General features: G+C 39.9%; 1 protein-coding gene across 3 annotated transcripts in view; it reads left to right on the top strand.

Annotated features, from left to right (window-relative positions):
* The window catches only part of DLG2 (discs large MAGUK scaffold protein 2), a 2,175,716-nt gene extending 2,151,272 nt beyond the window's left edge, over positions 1-24,444 (top strand). For all 3 annotated transcript variants that reach the window (XM_062196791.1, XM_062196793.1, XM_062196792.1), the window contains 6 exons: positions 5,853-5,903; positions 6,883-6,984; positions 9,678-9,850; positions 11,894-12,003; positions 21,324-21,415; positions 23,179-24,444. In XM_062196791.1, the coding sequence (XP_062052775.1) occupies positions 5,853-5,903; positions 6,883-6,984; positions 9,678-9,850; positions 11,894-12,003; positions 21,324-21,415; positions 23,179-23,285 (635 nt within the window). In that variant the 3' untranslated portion in view covers positions 23,286-24,444. The remainder of the gene's footprint in view (positions 1-5,852; positions 5,904-6,882; positions 6,985-9,677; positions 9,851-11,893; positions 12,004-21,323; positions 21,416-23,178) is intronic.
* Positions 24,445-25,128: the final 684 nt, after the last annotated feature.

The following is a 25,128-nucleotide window of genomic DNA, read 5'->3' as shown; positions in this document are numbered from 1 at the left end:
AATATAACTTATTTGTTGGGTTCCACAAAGAGTAAAGACACTAACTCCTTCAATGTTCAGTGTTTAACTCTCAAATGTTTACTTTTATCCAGCACAGTTATAGAAAAGGAAAACATCATGCCTTGTTCTTTCAGCCTTTCTTTGAAAATCACACATTTTTGGAGTTTATCGAGACCCATCTTCTTTATTTCAATGGTTAAAATATTTTTCCCAAAATCCATTAATTTATAAAATGGGCCAAACCTTTCAGCTGCTTTATGAGTTTTTGGAATCATATTCCAATATGACAGCAATAATTAATTCTTTCTACTCTCAAATAGCAGGTGCACATAAATGTTTATTTGGTAACTAAAGGAAACATTTCCAAGCATCTTGAATTATCTATAAGGAATGACAAGAGTTGGAAATGGATTCTGTGACATTAGAAAGACAAAAGCAGAATCTAATCGTCTTTACTGGGTTTTATCATATCTGAGGTTATAAGTGACCTACTTAGTTGTTGTTTTTTTTTTTTTTTTTTTTTTTTTTTTTTTTTTTTTTTTTTTTTTTTTTTACAAAGAAGTAAAGGAAGAGACATTTTTTCCTCTGGGATAGAAATAGGAGGATTACAGAGGAATACTCATCTGGCATCTCATATGCCACGTCCTCCTCATAGGTACCATGAAACTCAATACAAATCTCAGCTAACTCTGGATCTCAGCACATATATGTGGGAGAGAGGGAGATCAATCAGTGGCAAGTGTGCATTAAGTGTTGCAGGTACTAGCACAGAAATCTGGCTCAAGAATAATGGGTCCATCAGACGTGGTTTAAGAGAGGAGGTAGCCCTGGAGCTGAGCATTATGAGGCACTTGTCAGTGAAGAAAATAAGGAAGGAGCTGTCTGAAATGGGCAGTGGCACACACAAAAAAAAAAAAAAAAAAAAAGGCACAGAGGCTTGGGACAGACATATTTTCCAGAGTGTACCAATTCTGAAATTAAAGATACCTACATTTTTCTAGTGAATCCCTAGCTTTTGCTGTAATTATAATTTACTTTGTGTCTTATGAAAAGCAATATAAACAAATACAAAATCATTTCTCTTTTCACTAATCTTCAAGTGCTGTATTTTGCTTTTAGAACCATTGCATGTCCACTCTGGAAACCAAATGGCTAAAAACAAAGGGAAAAATAAAGGCCCAGGATTGTGTTTCACAATCCAGAGAGCACTATTCATACTGCATCCTGGAATTGTGTATTATGGCAACCTTACTTGTAAGTCTCTTTTGTTCCCTGAGAGGCACCCACACACACATACATGCACACAAGCCTTAATTTCTAATAAATAGCTCACACCTTGGTTGCACCATTTCAAGGATTACAGAATAATTTCTTAAGTCCATCTCGACTGATCATCAACTAAAATGTAGTCAGTTACAGTGTGCATTGTCTGCAAAAGTCCACCTCAAAACTATCTTGATTAGAGATTAATTTCAGACTTTATTTTTGCTATCAATAAAGCAGTAAACTACAGCCTTGTGTTTTTGGTTGTCCTGTATTATACCTTTCATAAATATCAAGCAGGAATAATGGGGACTCGACAAATCAGTACCCCTGAAGATCTGCCATCTTCAAAGCTTAGTAAAGCTCTTACAGCATCATACATATAGGAGCTGAAGATTTCCATTCTCACACTTGGTGCTCACCAGGTAAATAGGATTTCCAAAACAGGGACCTTAAAAGAAATGATTTCAGTGAAACTAGTGTGTGGAGATAAGAAGAAACCAGACTTCTTAGCTCAAGTCAATCAGGATGGTGCACAGGCTCTTCCCAAGCATAGCCCTTGGATGGCTTCAGTTCTTCAGTCTTTATAAAGCAGTCTGCCATTACTTCTACTATCTCATTTGATTTCTGCAAAAGACTTTTAGACACATCTTACATTAATATGTTACTTTCCATGTGAGGAAGCCTAAGATCCCGGAGGCTACACTCATCACTCATAGGTAAAAGCACTGCATTTCCAACCAACACCTTTTCATTCTGAATCTCATATATTTTTTCACTCTTTCTTAAGATAGTTTTCAATTCAAGCCTCTTTAGTTTTTTTTTTGTTTGTTTGTTTGACAGGCAGAGTGGACAGTGAGAGAGAGAGAGAAAGGTCTTCCTTTGCCGTTGGTTCACCCTCCAATGGCCGCCGTGGTTGGCGCGCTGCGGCCGGCACACCGTGCTGATCCGATGGCAGGAGCCAGGTGCTTATCCTGGTCTCCCATGGGGTGCAGGGCCCAAGCACTTGGGCCATCCTCCACTGCACTCCCTGGCCACAGCAGAGAGCTGGCCTGGAAGAGGGACAACCGGGACAGGATCAGTGCCCCGACCAGGGCTAGAACCCGGTGTGCTGGCGCCGCAAGGCAGAGGATTAGCCTGTTGAGCCACGGCGCCGGCCCGCCTCTTTAGGTTTTTTCCTAGTCCATTGCAGCCATTCCATATTGCCCATCAAGTTGTTTCAAACAGCAGCATTTGTATTGCATTAACCAAGTACTGAACCAGGTTTTATAGCCTTCATGTATGTTAACTAATTTAATCTTCTCAATAACCTGTGGAGACACAGAGCCACTGATTCATTTTGTGGCTTTTAAGAAATTATTCAAAAACCTTCGAACCTTAGTTCTCCCTTGTGTAAAATGAATAGCTTGGGTTAGGACAGACATGGCAAACAGACTTTAACCAACTCTGACCAATAAGTAATAGCTGCCTGCCTGAAGAATTGTATTGAAAATATTCCGAGGCCACACTGAGGCTCAGCAGGAGCACAGGCAGATGTCTGTCAATGGCACAGAATGGGGGAGTTACAACTTGCACTGGGCACTTGCCATCTAGGAAATACATAAACTCCAGACCTTCAGTGCTTACCGTCTATGACTCTAAGAACCTGATTTATTCTTTAATAATCACCGCATGCAGACACCAAAAACTAAATTTAAAATGTGAAGTGTACTGCCACTGGTCTTTTTTTCCCTTCTTTCTGTTGTTTCCAAGAATTTCTAAGGAACAGCAAATTCTTTTTTTTTTTTTTAATGGAAGCTTATTAGGGTCTTCTCTGAACATGTCTCGCTGTGACTTGCTCCAGTTTACACACAAAGTGTTTGATGGAGACTGACAGCCTCCTCTGCCAAATCTCTGACAGCCACAGAGGTCCACATGCAGCTCCATGCTGCTCTTCCACTTTCAGCCTTGTGGTTGCCAAAACAAGACCAAGAAATAGTCTATACCTTTTCGTCAGCTGTTATTTTTAAGTCCCAAACCTCCTGAGGAAAAAAATAGAAAAACTACCAAGGATGATTTTATGGAGACAACATAGCAACATTAAAAAAAAAAGCCGGCGCCGCGGCTCACTAGGCTAATCCTCCGCCTTGCGGCGCCGGCACACCGGGTTCTAGTCCCGGTCGGGGCACCGATCCTGTCCCGGTTGCCCCTCTTCCAGGCCAGCTCTCTGCTGTGGCCAGGGAGTGCAGTGGAGGACGGCCCAAGTAATTGGGCCCTGCACCCCATGGGAGACCAGGAGAAGCACCTGGCTCCTGCCATCGGATCAGCGCGGTGTGCCGGCCGCAGTGCGCCTACCGCGGCGGCCATTGGAGGGTGAACCAACGGCAAAGGAAGACCTTTCTCTCTGTCTCTCTCTCACTGTCCACTCTGCCTGTCAAAAAAAAAAAAAAAAAAAAAAAAAAAAAAAAACATAAAAGCTGATGTTTTCAGATCAAGCACCATGTGGCCTCTCAGTGACTCCGGCTTGGCTCCAGCTCCTATCTCTGTCCCCGCCTCTGCATCCTTTGTTGATTTGTAAGTCCTGCCCCTGTCCCCCAGCTCCAGAGAATTCCACATCTCTTGCCCTTTTGAGACAATGCAATATACTCAAGGAAAGGATGTGGTTCAAATTCTTGACTCCTCTACTTACAGGCTGAGGAAACAGACAGGCCTCATTAACATTACTGGATCTCAGCTTCTTCATCCATAACACAAGTTTAATCAGAATACCGAGCTCAAGAAATGGCTGTGAAAAATAGAAGCCAATGGATGGGAAAGCCCCTCAAGCCCTGCCAACAGCCATAGACATGAATTTTCTTTGCTTTGCTATTGTGACTTTTTTTTCTCCACCTCTTTGTCTTCTGCCCATTCCTCAGAGGCCTTTCCATTCTTGAGCATGAAAGTGAAAATTGGTTTATGGTGCTGAATGCACAGCAATTATGTAATGTCAACCTCCACCGCTTCCCTGCAGGCTTCCTGGGCATTACACAGAAGCTCACTGTCACTGGATCTTAAGAACCGGGATGGGCCTAGACCTAGGGAAGCTGCCATTGTTATCTTCCAACTCCTGCTCTGAGCCAGAATCAATGCCTTTTATTATTAGAGGAGTAAACCAAAAGTGATGGATGAGCAAATAACTATAGAACTCTCTAACAAAATTATTCAAAGCTGTGCTTTGCCCTAGTTTTCTGGATCACAAATTATACATACTTACATCAAACATCTTATTTTAAGTTTTTCCATTAGAATGTCCCATAAGAGTGAATCCCAAGGCTATTGGAAAGAGGTTCTTATGGAAGCATGGAGTGTTACATCTCTAGAGAAAACCTTACTGCCCAAAGTGAAATGACCATAGTGACAGAAACACAAAGCAGAATCTACCTTTGGCCTCATTGCTCATCCCTTTTCTCAGGGCTGAAATCAGAATGTGAATTCATTGATGTCTGTCTGTGCTAAGCACTCAGCCTGGCCATAGGGACACAGTAATGAATGGAAATCGGGCCTTGCCTTTATGGATTTCACAGTCTCCTGGGGAGGCCTAAGGAGGCAAACCTGGGATTGACAAACCATGAAGGTGTTTCAAGGGTGGTGAGAATATACAGCAGTGAAGTTAATTGCTCTTTGATTTCAGAAAAACACTTCATATTCCGTTCTTCCTCCGCTATCTCCTCTGGCAGACACAAAGTTTAGTCACTAATAGACCTAATGAAACTACTAGAACAGACCCTCCTGAGTTTGCAGATGAATCAGGCTAATTCCATGAACAATTAGCTCACCAATTGGATGAAAAAAGTTATTGAAAAAATAATTGCCAAAATCCAATTTACTTTCCATGGCTATTTGACTTGAGGCCCAGCCTGAATCAGAATGGTTGTAACAAACAGCATTGGACAGAGGCTGACACTTTTACTACACTTTCTTCCTTAGTTCTCTTTCTGAAGTTTCAAGGCATGATTTAGCAACAATTATAACCAATGATGTAGGGCATTCTTCAATTCTTGATCTTCTTAAATTAACCCATAGTAATTTTTTGGATGAATTAATATTAAAGTCCTTAGTGTCCTATAACATAGAGAGATGAGATGAGCTTTTTGCATCATAAATCAAAGAAGCAGCAGTTGCTTTTGAACAGTGTGCTGCTTGGAAAAATAAAATAAATGAACTAAAAAGTATAGAACTTCTGATTATGTAGCAGCAAACTATGGCAAAGGACCCTTTCCTTTATCTAAAGGGCTTCATTTTAGGAAGCAAATCTTGGTATAGAGGCTGTGGTGCTCCATTTCTCAACACTAGACAGGAAGGAGTCTCACAGGTCATTGCTCTGCTGCAGATAGCCAGCAGCCAGTTATTACTGATAGTTATGGCACCGTGATCCCCTGGCACTAAAATAGTACTGAAGAGTTTTATGAAGATGAAGGGATTTTTTTTTTTAATGTTTAAAAGAGAGAGAGAGAGAGAAAGAAAAATTAACCCTCAACTGTGTCAATTTTCTGAGTTTCAAAGCAGGGCTTGTAGCTGTAGTATACGACTGGTTGCTAGGCCACTGTAATTTTCCTTTCTTCTCTTCTCAGGAGGACAAGAAGACTTCATTCTTTCCTATGAGCCTGTCACAAGGCAGGAAAGTAAGTGTCCTGGCATGCACTCTGGTTCCTGGTTTCCAGGCCATAACAGGTGACACCATCAAAAGATGACAAGACTGGAAAGCTAAGGGAAATAAACTCTGCTTGATACTTAGCTGCCCTTAGACTATACCCTGCTCTCTTTTTCTTTGTCTCTATTATCAAACAACCAGCTTCCCTGCATGGACAGTAAAAGCTCCCAAGAGGATGGAGCAGCCCTCGAGATGAGTGATCCGCAGTGGAAGGAGAACATCTGAGTCACCTAAAGAGCCCAGCTACAGGACTGGTGGATAAAGTCTCCCGTGGGGCTGATGTCAGCTCAGTGTGGAGAAGGACTTCCTCACAAACATGTCTAAGATGCAGGCTATCTGTAGATGCTCCAGAAGCCTGAGTTCTTTTCTCCCGGAGGCATTTATACAAACGCTAATGAAATTGTGGAGAAAACTGAAGCATCAGATGAGAAGTTGTAATAAAATTTAGAGTTCCTTTTAATCCCAGATTAAAAAAATTCAAAAAAAACCCCAACAGAGTACAGAAAGTATTTTGAGCTGAGGAAAAAAAAAAACTATAAAAGCATAAGGTTTCATTACTACTAACAATTGCTTTTAAAAATCTGTCTGAACAGTAGCCAAACAGCTGGGTCGAATTCTTTTTTTTCTCCCACTCAGTTGACTAAATTCAGTTGTTTTGACATTGTGTAGGCATAACCTGAGAATAAGCAAAACTCCCCCAAATGGTTCCTTCTGTACACTGACGCTGCAGTTGCTTTTCCCTGTTAGTAAATTCCAGAAAGTAAGCACAGCCAACATCGAACCATCAATTTGTCTATGCAGGGTTGCATGGGTAATTTATCTATAAAAACAATGCTTTGAGTATTTCTTCCTATTTGGCAATTTCACCTTTAGAATCACCCTTGCAGAGCAGTTTTGCAGTTGCTTCCAAGTCTTTCTCCTCATCTGCATATTCCTTTTCCTCTCCACAGTAAACTATACCCGGCCAGTGATTATCCTGGGCCCCATGAAGGATCGGATCAATGATGACTTGATATCTGAATTCCCAGATAAATTTGGCTCCTGCGTGCCACGTAAGTATCATTATACTTTCTTCCAGGAAAATAAAAAGCTTGATTTCTTTATGAGATGATAAAATGTAATTCTATTCTCCAATCGTCTCTCCAGTGATTCATGTGCCATCCATTGCCTATTATCTGAATGCTTTTTAAAATTTCTATGCCTAACACTTTTCATCCAAGCTGCCATAAATGGTTCTCCAGTGAAAGTAATAGTGTTCTTTCAAACTGACTGCAGTTCCCTAGAAGGCAAGGTGGATCTTTGTTAAACCCCTAGCATTTACAACAGCATAAGATTTCTGATAGGCCTAAATCCTAGTATCTCCTTATAAGTTAATTGGAATGCCACTGAAGCATCTTTTTTCCATAGGATGAGAGAAATCAGAAATAAAGCTATATATTAAAATCACCCCAAGATGACTTGAGGTCATGTGTCAAACCCAAGACTGAATAGCTTTTCCCATGAGTTTTGTCAGTCCTGGGTTTTGGAAGGATGAAGACAAGAAGGTGGATATGGCTTTTATATGTCTGGTATGCCATTACAGGCCTTCATCTGCTTTCTTTGCCTTTATAGACAACCATCAGATCTCCTGCTCCCTCTGAGTCTTGCCCTAGAAGATTCTGTCTGCTCCAGCTCTCCCCCTACCACCACCACTACTTTGCTTCACTCACCCGCCCCTACTATGTCACATAGAAATGCATGGAGACCTATGTATGCAGACAAGCCTACTAGAAATTTTTAATTTATCAGATAAGGAAGCTCTTAAATTTAATCTCAATAAATCCCCCTCTCTCTCCCTCCCTCCCTCTCCCCCTCTCTCTCCCTCCCTCCCTCCCTTCTCCTTTTTAAAAGTTTAGGCTTACAAGTGCCTCTAATGTTTCAATACTACAAATTTCACCTGGAATGCTTAAGCATACAGGGAATTATACGTGAGCAGTAAATGACCAAAGAGACTAGGATGATTTCTGTATCTCATGAAACAGTTCTCAGCAAAGACTTTGGGGAAGATTTGCCATAGAACATATCCTGGGAGGGTCTTCAGATAGGAAAGAACAAATGAAATATTAAGTTGTTTATAGAGAAGTTTCCAGTTGGATCTCCCACTTTGAGAGGAACAGAAGAAAAAGAGAAAATCTTTAAGCACTGTTTCTACTTTCCCTTCTGCCTTGCACACTCTCTTCTCTTTTGCATTAACAGCACAATTTTATGATTATAAACATGTTTACTGAACAAAACTTAACAATGCTAAAAAACAAGTTAAATAATAAAAAGTACACATAATTTCACACAATATCCAGAGATGATATTACTGCTAATATTTTCATTGATTTCCATCTACCCTTTCATTTTTGTGCAATTTTTCATAAGATTGCACATAGCCTTTTTCATGTAACATTTTTTTTTTTTACAGGCAGAGTGGACAGTGAGAGAGAGACAGAGAGAAAGGTCTTCCTTTTTGCCGTTGGTTCACCCTCCAATGGCCGCCACGACCTGCGCACTGCGACCAGCGCACCGCGCTTATCCGATGGCAGGAGCCAGGTGCTTATCCTGGTCTCCCATGGGGTGCAGGGCCCAAGGACTTGGGCCATCCTCCACTGTACTCCCTGGCCACAGCAGAGAGCTGGCCTGGAAGAGGGGCAACCAGGACAAAATCGGTGCCCCGACCGGGACTAGAACCCGGTGTGCCGGCGCCGCAAGGCGGAGGATTAGCCTATTGAGCTGCGGCGCCGGCTTCATGTAACATTTTTTTAAAAGTTCGCATAACTGTTTTAAATGATTATTCCAATTAATAATCTTTCATGTATAGACAATTTGACTTTTCCCTATTTTTCATTACATTATAACTAAAATATAATTGTGTTATCATTATTACTTATTAATATTGTAAACAATAATAAAAGTACATTCAAAGTTTGTCATTTTTAAGATAGATTCTCAAAAAGAAAGTAACTGAGTCCAAAATTGGAAATATCTTAACTTTTTTTATTCATATTGCTAGATTGTTTCCCTTTTTTTTAAATAACAAATTAGATTGAATAGAGTTGCTGACTTTTAGTCTCACCTTAGTAGTTATTCTCTTATTTTACATATTTTTAAAGCACAGAATATATTTATAACTTTAACTATTTTTTATTTCTGGTTATGATACATTTTCCTGCTTCTTTCCTTATCTCAGAATCTTTTATTTTGTGCTACACATTGTGATACTATATAGTTGAGAGTCTGAATTTTATTATCTTCCTTTATAGAATATTAAATTTTTTCTTTGGCAGACAATAATTTACTTATTCTAGTAGTGGCTTAGTTTTAGACTTTGTGAAGGGACATCTAGAGTAGGTCTTGAATAACTTCCTAAAATACAGCTTTTCTGAGATCTTAAATGCCCAGTTCCGGCTGGCCTGCAGTGCCTGCTAACACTGTGTTTGGAAATGGCACCTGATCAGAGGGGTGGGATGAAAGTAGAGTTCACTATCAAGAATCCCAGACCTACACTGCCTGAAAATAGTTTGTTCCATATATTTTGTTACTCTTGTAGTTGTTTATGATGGGAGTGTATGATGTTACCAGTTGATATTTATATATCATGGTCCATCATGTTACATATATCCACGGATCTGTGTTGAGGCACAGTAGAGAAAATAGGTGTAAATGAATTTTATGACTATAAATGCACCTTAATTTCACTGTGTTTTGCTTTATCTTAAAGATACCACAAGGCCAAAGCGTGACTATGAGGTGGATGGCAGAGACTATCACTTCGTCATTTCCAGAGAACAAATGGAGAAAGACATCCAAGAGCACAAGTTTATAGAAGCCGGCCAGTACAATGACAATTTATATGGAACCAGTGTGCAATCTGTGAGATTTGTAGCAGAAAGGGTATGTTCTCTCTTTTTCATATAGTATCTTGAAACAAGGTTTTCAGGTGACAGGTTGCATTTTTTTGTTTTTGATCATCATTCTTTCCTGATTGCAGCTGTAAATTTTTGTTAAATATTCTTTAAGAAATCTAAGCAGAGAATCAACCTTCATGCAATGTCATGTATCTTTATTCTAATCTCAATAAAGTATGACAATAAAGATGACTTGAAGGGAGTAAGGAGTAAGGGGATATGGCAAACCTAAAGGCAATTAATAGAATGAATTTGTGGGGATTTGCTTTGTCCTTGACTCACTAACCAAGACCCTAGTAAACACAGCTGAATTTTTTAAAGGAAGATATGTTACTCTGGATTGCCTAGAAAGGGATCCACAATTATTTGAGGGAGTTTCTTATCTATCTCTCTGAAAACTTGAGATTTTCATGATTGATAAGAAGGACTGTCTAGCTCATTGCTGGCAAAAGTTCCAACTTAGAGAAGGCATGTAGATGCTGCAATTCTCTTGTAACTGATGATTTCAGGGCATGGAAAAGAGGAGAATGCTTAAGAGAGGATAGACTAGGGAGGCACTTGAACATGGCTTTAAGATGTGCTTGAACAGAGAGCCTATCATTTATGAATACAGAAAACCAGCTTCACAGGAAAAAAAATTATTTATTGGGTTGGCTTGATGTGATGTAACTCTTCCCCACTTTTCATGTACTGATAAGAAAGTTCAACTGGAAATTTTAATGTCTATCCAAAAATACAATAAGTTGTACCTATCTTCTTCTCTTTCAAAAATGGGGCTCAATTATTTATATGGATACTGATTCTAGTCAGTATCCTAGATAATTACATCCACGTTCCTGTTTGAACATATAGATACAGCCATTGTTAATGTGAAATGTGCTGGCCAGTGAATAACCAAATAGCATTTGTACTTTTTGTATAGCTGCTGTGCTTAACAGGTAGAAAACTTGGAGTTTGTCCCTTAAGTGATAAAGACTCGAGCCAAATCTTAACTCTGTTTCTCATGTAAGAATTCACATAGTCACTGAATTCTGCTCATTTTCATATGGCCATTACAGATGAGTTTTTATCCCTTATTAATAACTTAGGACCGTTGCTATCTGCATAAAATGTCTTTTTCTCTTTTCATGTAAATCTAGCCTCAGGGTAATTAGGCCATTTCTCTCCAGGAAGTAGAATATGATGTGACAAATGTATCTACTTTTCCAGAAATACTTTATAAAGCAGTTCTCTGAGCACTCAGGGCAGTAGAAGCCGAGTTAAATGAGGTGTGCTATAATGTAATAAGGTTTTCATTTGTTAACAAACAAGAAATCTACATGCCCTGTGCAAGCTTCTCTCTCAGCATTTAGCCATATAACATTTAAAGTGACTCTGTGTCTGTCCTTCACTAGCATATCAAGGGCAGATTACACCTGAAGCACTCAGCAAATGTTTATGAAATTGTTCCAAATTCCCATGATTACTGTTCCTCCAAGTTAAATGCAGGTTAAGATGACAAAATGAGATTTCTATTTATCCCAACCAACAATCCTGTGGGTGCTCAAAACCTGGCTTTCAACCTGAATTTTTGGGCAAGTTAGTTAATATTTCTAAGCCTTAGTCTTCTCTTCTGTAAAAATGCAGTCAATAATAACCCACCTCATCGATTTAGGAATTTCTTCCTGTTGTCTTCAGAGATGGTATATGAGCTTCACGAGAATAGACTCAATCAAATAACATGTGGCTAATTGTCTTCCCTTTCATATCATGTATGTAAGAGGATAAAGGTAACAGAGAGGACATGTACAATGTCTAGCTCAGTGGCAGACACTTAGTAAGGAGCTAATAAATATTACTTATTTCAAGTACTCTGAAGACCCTATACTTTCATATCAACTATTATTCACTCTTTACAGTGATTCTTTTTCAACCTTTAAAAATCCATCATCTCCAGCCTTTTCTAAAACATGTGTATGTTATTTTCTTTTGGTTGGGTGATGGCCATTCTTTCTAAATTCACTCCATGTTTTTCTTCTCTTTCTTTTAGGGCAAACACTGTATACTTGATGTATCAGGAAATGCTATCAAGCGGCTACAAGTTGCCCAGCTTTATCCCATTGCCATCTTCATTAAGCCCAAGTCTCTGGAACCTCTGATGTAAGTAGAGAGGACTAGAAGCCATTGTCTGATTAACTTCCAGTTGCCCCGAGATTGCTAAAAGCTCTTTGTCACAAATGTATATAAATGGGAAATGCCCATTTTCTTAAAGATACATTAGGTTTTATTTGAACTACTAGAAACACATCATCGGTAGTTCCTTAAAAGGTGTTCATTGATAGTTCTTGATTTGTATTTTTTTGGTGTTTCACAAGTTGTTTGATTTGCTTCAATTTAGCTCTTGGTGGTGCTGCTTTAAAAAAAAAAAAAAAGATTTATTTGAAAGGCAGAGTTACAGAGAGGCAGAGGCACAGACAGAGAGATAGAGAGGTCTTCCATCTGCTGGTTAACTCCCAAAATGGCTTCAATGGCCAGAGCTGGACCGATTTGAAGTCAGGAGCCAGGAGCCTCTTCCAGGTCTCCCATGCAGGTGCAAGGACCCAATGACTTGGGTCTTCTGCCCTCCCAGGCAATGGAAGGAAGCTGGATCAGAAGTGGAGCAGGCAGGACTTGAACCAGCACCCATATGGGATACCAGCACTGCAGGCGGTGGCTCTAGCTGCTATGCCACAGCATTGGCCCAGTGGTATTGTTTTGAGGGTAGGCTGATTTGGTTCTGGTTTTCGTTTTGTTTCCAAATGATAGGAAGCAATCATCATTGAACTGAGAGCAGTTTCATAGGGAACTCTTTTAAAATTTTTTTTTTTTTTTAGAAAGTGTAGACAATATTTTAGTCTCTATTGGCGTTTAGTTCACTTTGTTCCATAGTGGAAATCTAATGTTCCTTGATTAAAACTTTATATAGAGAGACTCTGGTTCATTTTTTTAAGATTTATTTATTTACTTGAAAGAGTTACACAGAGAGAGAAGGAGAAGCAGAGAGAGAGAGAGAGAGAGAGGTCTTCCATCTGCTGGTTCACTCCCCAGATGGCCGCAATAGCTGGAGCTGTACCAATACAAAACCAGGAGCCAGGAGCTTCTTCCGGGTCTGCCACATAGGTGCGGGGGCCCAAGGACTTGAGCCATCTTCTACTGTTTTCCCAGGCCATAGCAGAGAGCTGGATTAGAAGTGGAGCAGCTGGGACATGAACCAGAACCCCCTATAGGATGCTGGCACTGCAAGTGGCGGCTTTACCTGCTACGCCACAGTGCCAGCCCAGCCCTGAGACTATGGTTCTTAATAGGGAGCTTTCTTAGTGGCAGGATAGTAAAGAACTTATCAATCTAACCAACGGCTCCATATACCTGTATACCTTTATGAACAAAGGAAAAATATATGGCTCAGAAACTTTCCTTGTTCTTTTTATTTTTCAAAGGTCTTGTGAAATATTTTCCTTCAAAAATTAGTAAAAGAAAATTGGACAGATATTCATGATCTGACTAGAAAATCAATATATGAAACTCTCATACAAAAGTAAACGTGCAGTAGATAAAAAGTAGCAGAGCAAAGTGGCTACGACAGAGACTTGTCAATTAGGACCAATTAGGATTGGTCTTTGCTTTGCTTTGCTATTGATCAGTTATGTGACCTGGGGCAAATTGCTTGATTTCCCTCAGATTTATTTCCTAACCCTTAAACTGGGTACATTAATAAGGACTTCATAGAGCTAGCATAAAGATTAAACAATGAGATCATGAATACAGAACTCTTCAAACATCCTTGGCATGTAGTAAGTACTCAATTATAATATTATTATTATTTTAAAATATATAGTTACTTTATCATAAAGGAGTGAAGTATTTCATCGTTGTATACACATAAACAGCACCTTTTTCCAAAAGCATGCAAGAGAGAATGGCAATGTGTCTATAACCAGAACCTTGCTCAACTACTGTCCCCATTTGGGCCTCAGGACCACAGAGTGTTTTGATAGCATTCAGGAATGAACCACAGAGTACTGGAGAACAATGTTTATGGAAAGACTAAAGAAACAGAAGTTATCTGATCTCAGAGGTGAAAGCAATTCCTTGCAGAGGGCATCAGCTGTCTGTCACCTCTGAGGATGTAGGAGCAGAGCAAACGGCAGTAGCTGCAATGGCAGCCAGAGAGAACTAAGTTAAATAGTTAAATAAATCTCTGGGGAAATTGCCAGAGATGCATTTTAAATCAGAATATATTTCCATAAATAAAACATGGACAAGAACTTTAATCAGAATGAAAAATAAAATCAGAATTCACTGATAGTATCTCCAGCCCCAAGAATTTGGATATTAAATGATAATGTGAAGAACTTTGCTCATAGTTGGCACATAGAAAAATATATATATGGATGATAAAATAATGATTTTAATATTATTATCCCAATAGCATGAGTTAAATTTCTCCTTTTTAGCTTGCTGTGTTGATGATGGCACAAAGTAAATTAAGCAACCACAAGTTTCATTATGTTAAAATGATTTGTAATCTGTAAATAGCCTCACAAATATTGTAAGTAATGTTAATATTAATAAGAAGTATAAGAAAAATGGTCTTCACCTCCTGGGAAGAGCATTTTAAAGGTCTGTTTCAGAAACAGAAAAATAAGACTGTGGGATAAATGGCCTTCCCGGGAAGTGAGGCCTGAAGGAGCAACAGCAGTGACACATTTGGTCCAGTGTGACATTGGGAGACAGTCCCATCTGGCGCTCAGTAGGAGAAGGTCTACTTCCTTCCATAACTATGAGATAACTTATTTAGTTTGGCCTTAGGGAACTGTCACAGCCACTTATCACCAAGGAAAATTAAACATACTGCAGGCTGGATTCTGCAATGAGGACAGTGAATCTGGCATAATTTGCTGCAGCCATATTCATGTGTCTCAAGTGCAGTGACAGTGACATTCAGACCATTGCAATTCTGTTACTAAATACTGAATGTTTACTTTACGGTTCACTCTTTCCCGGGGCTTTACTTCAAGAGTAAAGCTGGTATGAATTGCCCATTCCCCAGGAAGGAGTGAATGCTAGGTCAGCTGGAACAAAAGCATGGCAGCTGTCACATTTAGGCATTGATACATCATCACACACGTTGTTTCTCAAGTGCATCATTCCACATCAAACCACAGAGCTTATTAGCACATATATAGCTGACTGTTCTGAAGAGCATAAAATCAAGGGCATGTGTGGAAGACATTTTTCTCTTCCTGCCTCCCATGACAATGAGACGGTTTCCTGGGTCTCTACCCTGTCACCTTCGATTTGCTTTTCTCTTCTTGCTCCTGTGACCCCTTGTGTTTCCATCTGTTTTCAACTATATCTTAATTGTGTTTATTTGTCTAGCTCCCCGCTTACTCAGTCATTCATTCACATATTCATTCAGTGAATAAATGTTGACCCAGGCTCCATGCCAAATAAACAAACAACTCACATTTTAGGCAAGGAGACAAAATAAATTCATATATGACGAGATAAAAAGCTAAAGTAGGTCTTTGGGAAACCAAAGGAATTTTGACAAGACAGATCACATGGGCAAGTGTAAGAAGATCGAGCGCTAGATTACCACATGACACCTGAAGCAAATCACCATCTTCCTACGGAGGGTTTCCCTTGGTTTCTCTTGGCATCTTGCTTCCAGGGTGAGGACTGTCTGGGAGAAGGAAAGAAGCCTCTTTTGGAAAATACCTAGTCTTGGTACAATGGGCATTTTGGTCAAAAATTTGTTTAAAAAAATTAAACCTTGAGGTTTTTAACCCCTGATTACTGTTTATTAAATATACCTTAGAAAAGTTCCTTCATTACGTCAAGCTTCGTGTCTTGCTCTGAAAAAGAAATTGACTAAGACCCAGATCTCTAGCTTCCTGAACAGCATGCAAGGCAATAATGCTTTCAGAAATTCTTCACCTGCTTACACCATGGGCCAACCGAAACATCTTTTGCATTTGGCTGGACATTTTGTTAAAGATCAGGAAGAGATAAAGCTGCCACTAGTTAAGTTTTGGAGGGAACTAGAAAATTTTCCATTTTTCTTCTACCTTGATGTGCCCTTGAGACTAGATGGATTTAAATAATCTTGTAATGATGTAAGCATTATTTATATATAGTTAATAATACACCAGTAATTGACAAACTGATAGAAAGAATCAGACAAATAATCCCAGACATATTCTGTTGAAGCCCATTTTCCTATCAGAAAAAAAAATAAAGTAGCCATCAGAGATTCTTTTGTACCAACTATTTGACTAAATCACTTGATTATAATATATTTTTTTAACTTTTATTTAGTAAATATAAATTCCAAAGTACAGTTTTTGGATTACAATGGCTTCCCCCCCCCCCATAATTTCCCTCCCACTCGCGCCCCTCCCATCTCCTGCTCCCTCTCCCATGCTGTTCACATCAAGATTCATTTTCAATTATCTTTATATACAGAAGATCAATTTAGTATATATTAAGTAAAGATTTCATCAGTTTGCACCCACACAGAAACACAAAGTGTAAAAATACTGTTTCAGTACTAGTTATAGCATTATTTCACATTGGACAACACATTAAGGACAGATCCCACATGAGAAGTAAGTACACAGTGACTCCTGTTGTTGACTTAACAATTTGACACTCTTGTTATGGCGTCAGTAATCTCCCTAGGCTCTAGTCATGAATTGCCAAGGCTATGGAAGCCTTTTGAGTTCGTCGACTTAGATCTTATTCCGAAAGGGTCATAGTCAAAGTGGAAGTTCCCTCCTCCCTTCAGAGAAAGGTACCTCCTTCTTTGATGGCCCCGTTCTTTCAATTTTTTAATTTTTTTTTTTTAATTTTTGACAGGCAGAGTGGACAGTGAGAGAGAGACAGAGAGAAAGGTCTTCCTTTTGCCGTTGGTTCACCCTCCAATGGCCGCTGCGGTAGGCATGCTGTGGCCGGCACACCGCACTGACCCGATGGCAGGAGCCAGGTGCTTCTCCTGGTCTCCCATGGGGTGCAGGGCCCAAGCACTTGGGCCATCCTCCACTGCACTCCCTGGCCACAGCAGAGAGCTGGCCTGGAAGAGGGGCACCCGGGACAGGATCGGTGCCCCGACCGGGACTAGAACCTGGTGTACCGGCGCCGCAAGGCGGAGGATTAGCCTAGTGAGCCACGGCGCCAGCCCATGGCCCCGTTCTTTCCACTGGGATCTCACTCGCTGAGATCTTTCATTTAGGTCTTCTTTTTTTTTTTTTTTTTTTTTTCCCCAGAGTGTCTTGGCTTTCCATGCCTGAAATATTCTCATGGGCTTTTCAACAGGATCTGAATGCCTTAAAGGATGATTCTGAGGCCAGAATGCTATTTAGAACATCTGCCATTCTATGAGTCTGCTGTGTATCCCACTTCCCATGTTGGATCATTCTCTCCCTTTTTGATTCTATCAGTTAGTATTCGCAGACACTAGTCTTGTTTGTGTGATCCCTTTGACTCTTAGACCTATCAGTGTGATCAACTGTGAACTGAAATTGATCACTTGGACTAGTGAGATGGCATTGTACATGCCACCTTGATGGGATTGTATTGGAATCCCCTGGCACATTTCTAACTCCACCATTTGGGGCAAGTCCGATTGAGCATGTCCCAAATTGTACATCTCCTCCCTCTCTTATTCCCACTCTTATATTTAACAGGGATCACTTTTCCATTAAAATTTAAACACCTAAGAATAATTGTGTGTTAATTACAGAGTTCAACCACCAGTACTAGAACAAAAAAAAAAAAATACTAAAAGGGATAAAGTATTACATTGTACATCAACAGTCAGAACAAGGGCTGATCAAGTCACTGTTTCTCATAGTGTCCATTTCACTTCAACAGGTTTCCCCTTTGGTGCTCAGTTAGTTGTCCCCAATCAGGGAGAACATATGATATTTGTCCCTTTGGGACTGGCTTAATTCACTCAACATAATGTTTTCCAGATTCCTCCATCTTGTTGCAAATGACCGGTTTCATTGTTTTTGACTGCTGTATAGTATTCTATAGAGTATGTGTCCCATAATTTCTTTATCCAGTCTACTGTTGATGGGCATTTGGGTTGGTTCCAGGTCTTAGCCATCGTGAATTCAACTGCAATAAACATTAAGGTGCAGACCGCTTTTTTGTTTGCCAATTTAATTTCCTTTGGGTAAATTCCAAGGAGTGGGATGGCTGGGTTGTATGGTAGGGTTATATTCAGGTTTCTGAGGAATCTCCAGACTGACTTCCATAGTGGCTTAAGCAGTTTGCATTCCCACCAACAGTGGGTTAGTGTCCCTTTCTCCCCACATCCTCACCAGCATCTGTTGTTGGTAGATTTCTGAATGTGAGCCATTCTAACCGGGGTGAGGTGAAACCTCATTGTGGTTTTGATTTGCATTTCCCTGATTGCTAGTGATCTTGAACATTTTTTCATGTGTCTGTTGGCCGTTTGCATTTGGGCATCCCTGTCTGGTACCAGATCTCAGTGGAAATGCTTCCAATTTTTCCCCACTCAATAATATGTTGGCCATGGGTTTTTCATAAATTGCTTTGATTGTATTGAGGAATGTTCCTTCTATACCCAGTTTGCTTAGGGTTTTCATCATGAAAGGGTGTTGTATTTTATCAAATGCTTTCTCTGTGTCTATTGAGAGAATCACATGGTTTTTCTTCGGCAGACTGTTAATGTGGTGTATCACGTTGATTGTTTTGCGAACGTTGAACCATCCCTGCATACCAGGGATAAATCCCACTTGGTCTGGGTGGACGATCTTTCTGATGTGTTGTTGCATTCTACTGGCCAGAATTTTATTGAGGAGTTTTGCATCTATGTTCATCAGGGATATTGGTCTGTAATTCTTTCAATGCTGCATCTTTTTCCGGCTTAGGAATTAAGGTGATGCTGGCTTCATAGAAAGAATTTGGGAGGATTCCCTCTTTTTCGATTGTTCTGAATAGTTTGAGAAGAATTGGAGTTAGTTCTTCTTTAAATGTCTGGTAGAATTCAGCAGTGAATCCATCTGGTCCTGGGCTTTTCTTTGTTGGCAGGGCCTTTATTACTATTTCAATTTCTTTCTCAGTTATGGGTCTGTTTAGGTTTTCTATGTCTTCCTGGTTCAATTTAGGTAGGTTGCATGTGCCCAGGAATCTATCCATTTCTGATAGATTTCCCTGTTTGCTGGCATACAAGTCCTTGTAGTAATTTCTGATGATTCTTTTTATTTCTGTGGTGTCTGTTGTTATGTTTCTTTTTTCATCTCTGGTTTTATTGATTTTGGTCTTTTCTTTTTTTAGTTAGTTGGGCCAATGGGGTCTGATTTTTGTTTATTTTTTCAAAAAACCAGCTCCTCGTTTGACTGATTTTTTGTAATTTTTTTTTTATATAATCCTGTTGATTTCTTCTCTAATTTTAATTATTTCTCTTCTCCTACTAGATTTGGGTCTGGTTTGCTGCAGTTTTTCTATTTCTTTTTTCTTTTTTTTTTTTTTTTTTTTTTTTTTGACAGGCAGAGTGGACAGTGAGAGAGAGACAGAGAGAAAGGTCTTCCTTTTGCTGTTGGTTCACCCTCCAATGGCCACCGCTGTAGCGCGCTGCGGCCGGCGCACTGCGCTGATCTGATGGCAGGAGCCAGGTGCTTATCCTGGTCTCCCGTGGGGTGCAGGGCCCAAGTACTTGGGCCATCCTCCACTGTACTCCCTGGCCACAGCAGAGAGCTGGCCTGGAAGAAGGGCAACCAGGACAGGATCAGTGCCCCGACCGGGACTAGAACCCGGTGTACCGGCGCCGCAAGGCGGAGGATTAGCCTAGTGAGCCGTGGCGCCGGCCATGCTGCAGTTTTTCTAGATCCTTGAGATGAATTGAAAGCTCATTTATTTGGTGCCTTTCCAATTTCTTGATGTAGGCACCTACTGATATAAACTTTCCTCTTAACACTGCTTTTGCTGTATCCCATAAGTTTTGGTATGTTGTGCTGTTATCCTCATTTACTTCCAGAAAATTTTTGATTTTTTTGATTTCTTCTATGACCCATTGTTCATTCAAGAGCATGTTGTTCAATCTCCATGTGTTTGCACGTGCTCTAGGGATTTCCAAGTTGCTAATTTCCAATTTCATTCATTTATGGTCTGAGAAGCTGTATGGTATGATTCTAATTCTTTTGAATTTGCTGAGACTTGCTTTATGGCCTAGTATGTGGTCAATCCTAGAGAAGGTTCTATGTACTGCTCAGAAGAATGTAAATGCTTTATGTGTAGGATGAAAAGTTCTGTAGATATCTGTTCTATCCATTTGGGCTTAGTGTCATTTAAATCTACTGTCTCCTTGTTGATCTTCTGTCCTGTTGCTCTGTCTATTTCTGAGAGTGGAGTATTGAAGTCCCCCAGTACTATTGTACTGGAGTCTAAGTCTCCCTTTAAGTCCCATAACAAATCTTTTAAATAAACCGGTGCCCTGTAATTAGGTGCATATACATTGATAATCATTATATCTTCCTGCTGAATTGATCTCTTAATCAGATTATAATCTATTTGAAAATACTTCAGTGCCAGCACTTGTGATTGTTCTATTCTGTGTCCATTTTAATTCAATCCTCCTTCAGCAAATCCTGGAGTTGACATTTGATTATAAAAACAGAGGGAGTTCAGGGCTCTTGTTGCTATTAAGATTTGCCCCACCTTCTCAGAAGTGGGGTAGTAAACCCCACAAAATGCCTTTTTGGTCTAGAAGATATAGGTATCTAAGGGGCCAGCTCCATTTTCTGTAATTCTTTGGAATCACTGTGTGTTTTCTCAACTCCACACATTTCCAAATACACACTGAGGATGATCAGCAATATCTAAGGAGGATGAGATCAAAGCAAGGATGTGACCTGAGAACAGTTCTCTCAAGAGTGATGAGGCCCAACAGTCTAACATATACCTTCTGTTCCCCTCCCTCCATCTCTCTTCCTGCCTCTGACCATGCCTGGAGTGTTTCTTTACATTCTGTCCAACATTGGAGAAAGGCTGAGATGGATCGAAATGAAGTCGAGCAAATGATAACCAGGAAAAGGAGATTTATAAGTCATACCCAATGAAGGCATAGATAAAGGAAGTAGGAAAGTTTCTTTTGTAGAAATGAAATCCTTAGGGTACACATGAGCACTTTAAATATGCTAGGGCCTGTCTGAGGGAAGGCTAGCCTTACTCTGTAGATTGCAAGGGATAGAACAGGAACTAATGATTACAAATCATAAGGAGGCAGATTCTGCGTCCATCCAGTGTGGGACCAAGAGACCATCCTCTAAGAGAGTGATTTCCCTGGGCAGAGCGTCCTTGTTGTCGAAAGGATGCTGACAAAAAGGTGTCCTGTATGAAGACTAGGAAGCTGCAGCTAAAATGACATTATGCTTCCCTTTGTGTTCTAATACAACATCTTCATTTCCCAGGGAAATGAATAAGCGTCTAACAGAGGAACAAGCCAAGAAAACCTATGATCGAGCAATTAAGCTAGAACAAGAATTTGGAGAATATTTTACAGGTAAGATTTCTTTCCCTGGTACTGTGAGAAGGGAGAAAAATGATCTGACAATTGGTGTAGAGAGGACTCTGGGCCTGGGATACCTGGGCCCTAATACCTTGCTGTCAAGAATGATTGCCCTCAGTGTCCTGTGCAGAGCTTCCCTCTGCTTCACTTGTCTGCCTCAAAACTGAATTTTCTTTTCTTGGAGTTCAGCTACAGCTAGCTCCCTTTCTTGTTCCCACTGGCCCTGCCCAAAACCATGAGTGGTAGATGTGCCTGAGCTTTCCTCTGCTATGGCAAGAATTTTAGGCATTGATACCTGATTAAACTGTCTCCCTGATACCACCAGGAAACTTGGAAAAGAAACTTTTAGGACTCAAAATGGGCAGTGTCCAAGGCAGTTATCCTTGAGGAGCGGTCTTGGGACCTCCATTCCACGTCCATTGCTTATCAGCCTGTATTCCCATCAAGTGGCACTTCAACAAGATGCTTAGAACATTTCTCTGTGGTCCAGGAAATTCAGCATCAAATCTCAATGTAAACTTTCTTCCTTGCTAAATATTTCCTTGGTTACATGATGTTAGAGAAATAGAGGCAGATTTTTTTTTTTCCTCCCAGCTACCTTGGGCTTGCTTTTCTTATATTCTTTCATGGACCACTGATTAAATCCAGGAAGTAATCAAACTGTAGAATTTGCCTTACAATCGGTTCTCTGTGGTTTAGAAACAAGAACTTTCCTCCTGAACTACCTGCTGTGAAATTAGACATTTTGTTTCTTATCTTATTCAGAATATGGAATATGCCAATGGCTTAATAGTTTGCAAATCTTTTAAATCAGGTAATACTAAGTACAGTTACAATTGATAACAAAGATATGAGTTATGTTTCATCCTAAACAGAATATCCAGGTAGGAAAACTCAAATCAAAACAATGTACACCTTGACCACTGGTTTAGCTTCAGGAATAAAATGCAATACTCAGAATATTCTTAGGGTTGCTTGTGACCATCTAAACCATTTCCAGTGACTATTTTAAAGGGTTGGTATCATATGGATAATGCCAACATGTTTTGGAAAGTTGTCTACAAGATAGCTTTTGTTCAAAGGAAATATGGAATGTATTTAAGTTACTGGAACTGATTCCCTAGGTAATACACAATTTAACAGTTTATATTTCCTCCTTTTTATGTTTCTTGTAAATAATTACCATAGAGTATTCTCAATATGAATAGCCATGTATGCTAAAAATCTCAATTTAACAGATTACTTGGAGAATGAATGGGACTTCCTGTTAAAGACTTTGGGGGCTAAGGAAGTTTACTACAGTTTCCTCCAAAACCCTTAGTATTTCCCCTGAGTGTAAAATATCTGAATTTCTGCCCCTGTCAAAGTAAGTAGTGAGACCATAAGGCCACTTTCTTCGCTACACAGGGAGCCTTTAATCTGAAACTTGATCTATGCCTAACTCAGTGCCTGACTCAGCAAGCACCTATAGCATATTTGTTAAATCAATGAATGATTCATTGTCCATAACTATAACCAGAGATGTAGAAGTGCAAAGACAGTGATGTAGTTATTGCTGGTTGCAGATGTACATTGAAATCATTTCTTTAGATCATTGTTATGACCTCGTCCATGTGAATTTTCTTTTCCATTCCTAAAAAAAAAGTAGTATTAAGATTTCTGATGAGTTCTTTGAGATTCTGCCAATGTGAATGATGATCACTCTTTACCACCGAGATAATGATTCCTAACTCTTGGTGCATTTGCTTTTGTTGTAGCTATTGTCCAAGGAGACACCTTAGAAGATATTTATAACCAATGCAAGCTTGTTATTGAAGAGCAATCTGGGCCTTTCATCTGGATTCCCTCAAAGGAGAAGTTATAAATTAGCTACTGCGCCTCTGACAACGACAGAAGAGCATTTAGGAGAACAAAATATATATAATATTACTACTTGGAGGCTTTTATGTTTTTGTTGCATTTATGTTTTTGCAGTCAATGTGAATTCTTATGAATGTACAACACAAACTGTGTGAAGCCATGAAGGAAACGGAGGGGCCAAAGGGTGGGACAGAAAAGACATTGCAGTACGCAGGAAGGCCTTGGTTTGCTCAAAGTACCAGGTGTAGGGATGAACCTCTGATGGGCTTTCTGCCCACGACACGGGCAGCCTCCTCACCCCAGCAGATGTCCAGAGCTGATTTAGCTGCTGAGCTCTCTGTGTTTTTTGCTTTAAAGAAAAGTTGCCAGCACTCGAACCTCACCAACCTTCCCATTACCCACATCTGTAATTGGTACACTTCGAGTTTTATAACTATGCACATCCTTTGATTTCTAAACAAGCAAAAGAAAGAAGGAAAACAGAAAGGAGTCCTTTTGGAGACGGCATACTATCAGGGAAGGATAAGTGTGTGTAGTTTTCTTGGCATCTGCAAAGACGAGCATTTCATAAAATTCACAAAGTGTGTGGAGGACTAACCTCACTGAGAGGAGGGGATTCCACCTGGGATTAGCTTTGATTATTGATTGTCTATTTTGCCATTTATAAACTGAAAGAAGGCACTAAAGATGAGAATAATTTATACAATAAAATATATTAAATGTATAGAAACGAATTTCTATAGGTTAAAAAAGTTTTGTGAAATATTTTGTAAAGACTAATTAATTGAAAGACTAAATGTATGCACTATCAGCAGATGATCAAATTCAAGGACTGAAAGTTGCACTCTCCCTTTTGTTGCCAATGATCCATTAAGAGTACCTAAGTTCCTCCCCAGTCTGACAAAGACTTCTCACTTCCGCCTATGATCTCCCCTCCACACCAGTGGTACACTCCCGTGGAGCACATCCCTTCATGAGTCGCCCTCATGGATAACTTTTTGGAAGACATTTGATTAACGCATTTTTAAGATGGTGGTCTTTCAGAAACAATATCATGCAAATTAACTAAAGGGACGTTTTTACTTTTCTCTAGTGAAGTAACCTGGGCCTGCCACATAAATAGTTGGAAATTACTTTGTTCCTACTTAGTTACATACAGTTCATAAGAGATCATGTAGTATTTTGGCCAACCATGAGTAATTAGGATTAGTATCATTTTGTTTCACAGAGTGACAGTTTCCTAACAGCCCGAGACAGTATTAGAGCCATGGGGAGACCTGTCCCTAGATGCACTGTTTCTCTGAGGAAGAAAGAGAGAGATGAGAAGTAAATGGTGGGGGGAGGGGAGGAAGGGGTGCAGACTTTTTTGTTTCTGTGTACAGAGCAAAGAGATAGAACCACAAGGAAAGACAATTATGACTTTGAGCTTAACCAACTGAACTGCCTTCCTTGAGGCTGCGCCTGGACCAAGTTTATTTTTTAATAATTATAATTATGATGATTTTAAAAAAGAAACCTCCCAAAGCCTATAAACTGAACCAGAAGAGTTAGTTTCCCACTTTAGAGCTGATGGCAATATCAGCATTGCTTTTGCCCAAGGTGTTTAGAGAGAGACTTTTCCGTGATTTCTATAACCACTCAACTCTGGGTTCTGTGCATGCCCAGATTAAGCCCCATCGCCTTATTTCTGGGGTACATCAAGACCTGGCAGGGATTCTGCCACACTGTGCAGCAAACCAGCATGTAGGCTGGAGTAGGAGAGCAAGAGATAGAGCCATCAGAGTGATGGGGCTTCTTCACAGTAAGAACATCGGAGCTCAGAATGAGAGTCTCTTTCCAAAATCAAG

The sequence above is a fragment of the Lepus europaeus genome, chromosome 7 (genome assembly GCF_033115175.1).
Source record: "Lepus europaeus isolate LE1 chromosome 7, mLepTim1.pri, whole genome shotgun sequence".
Lineage (NCBI taxonomy): Eukaryota > Metazoa > Chordata > Mammalia > Lagomorpha > Leporidae > Lepus > Lepus europaeus.
This window is presented reverse-complemented; position numbering and strand designations above follow the sequence as displayed.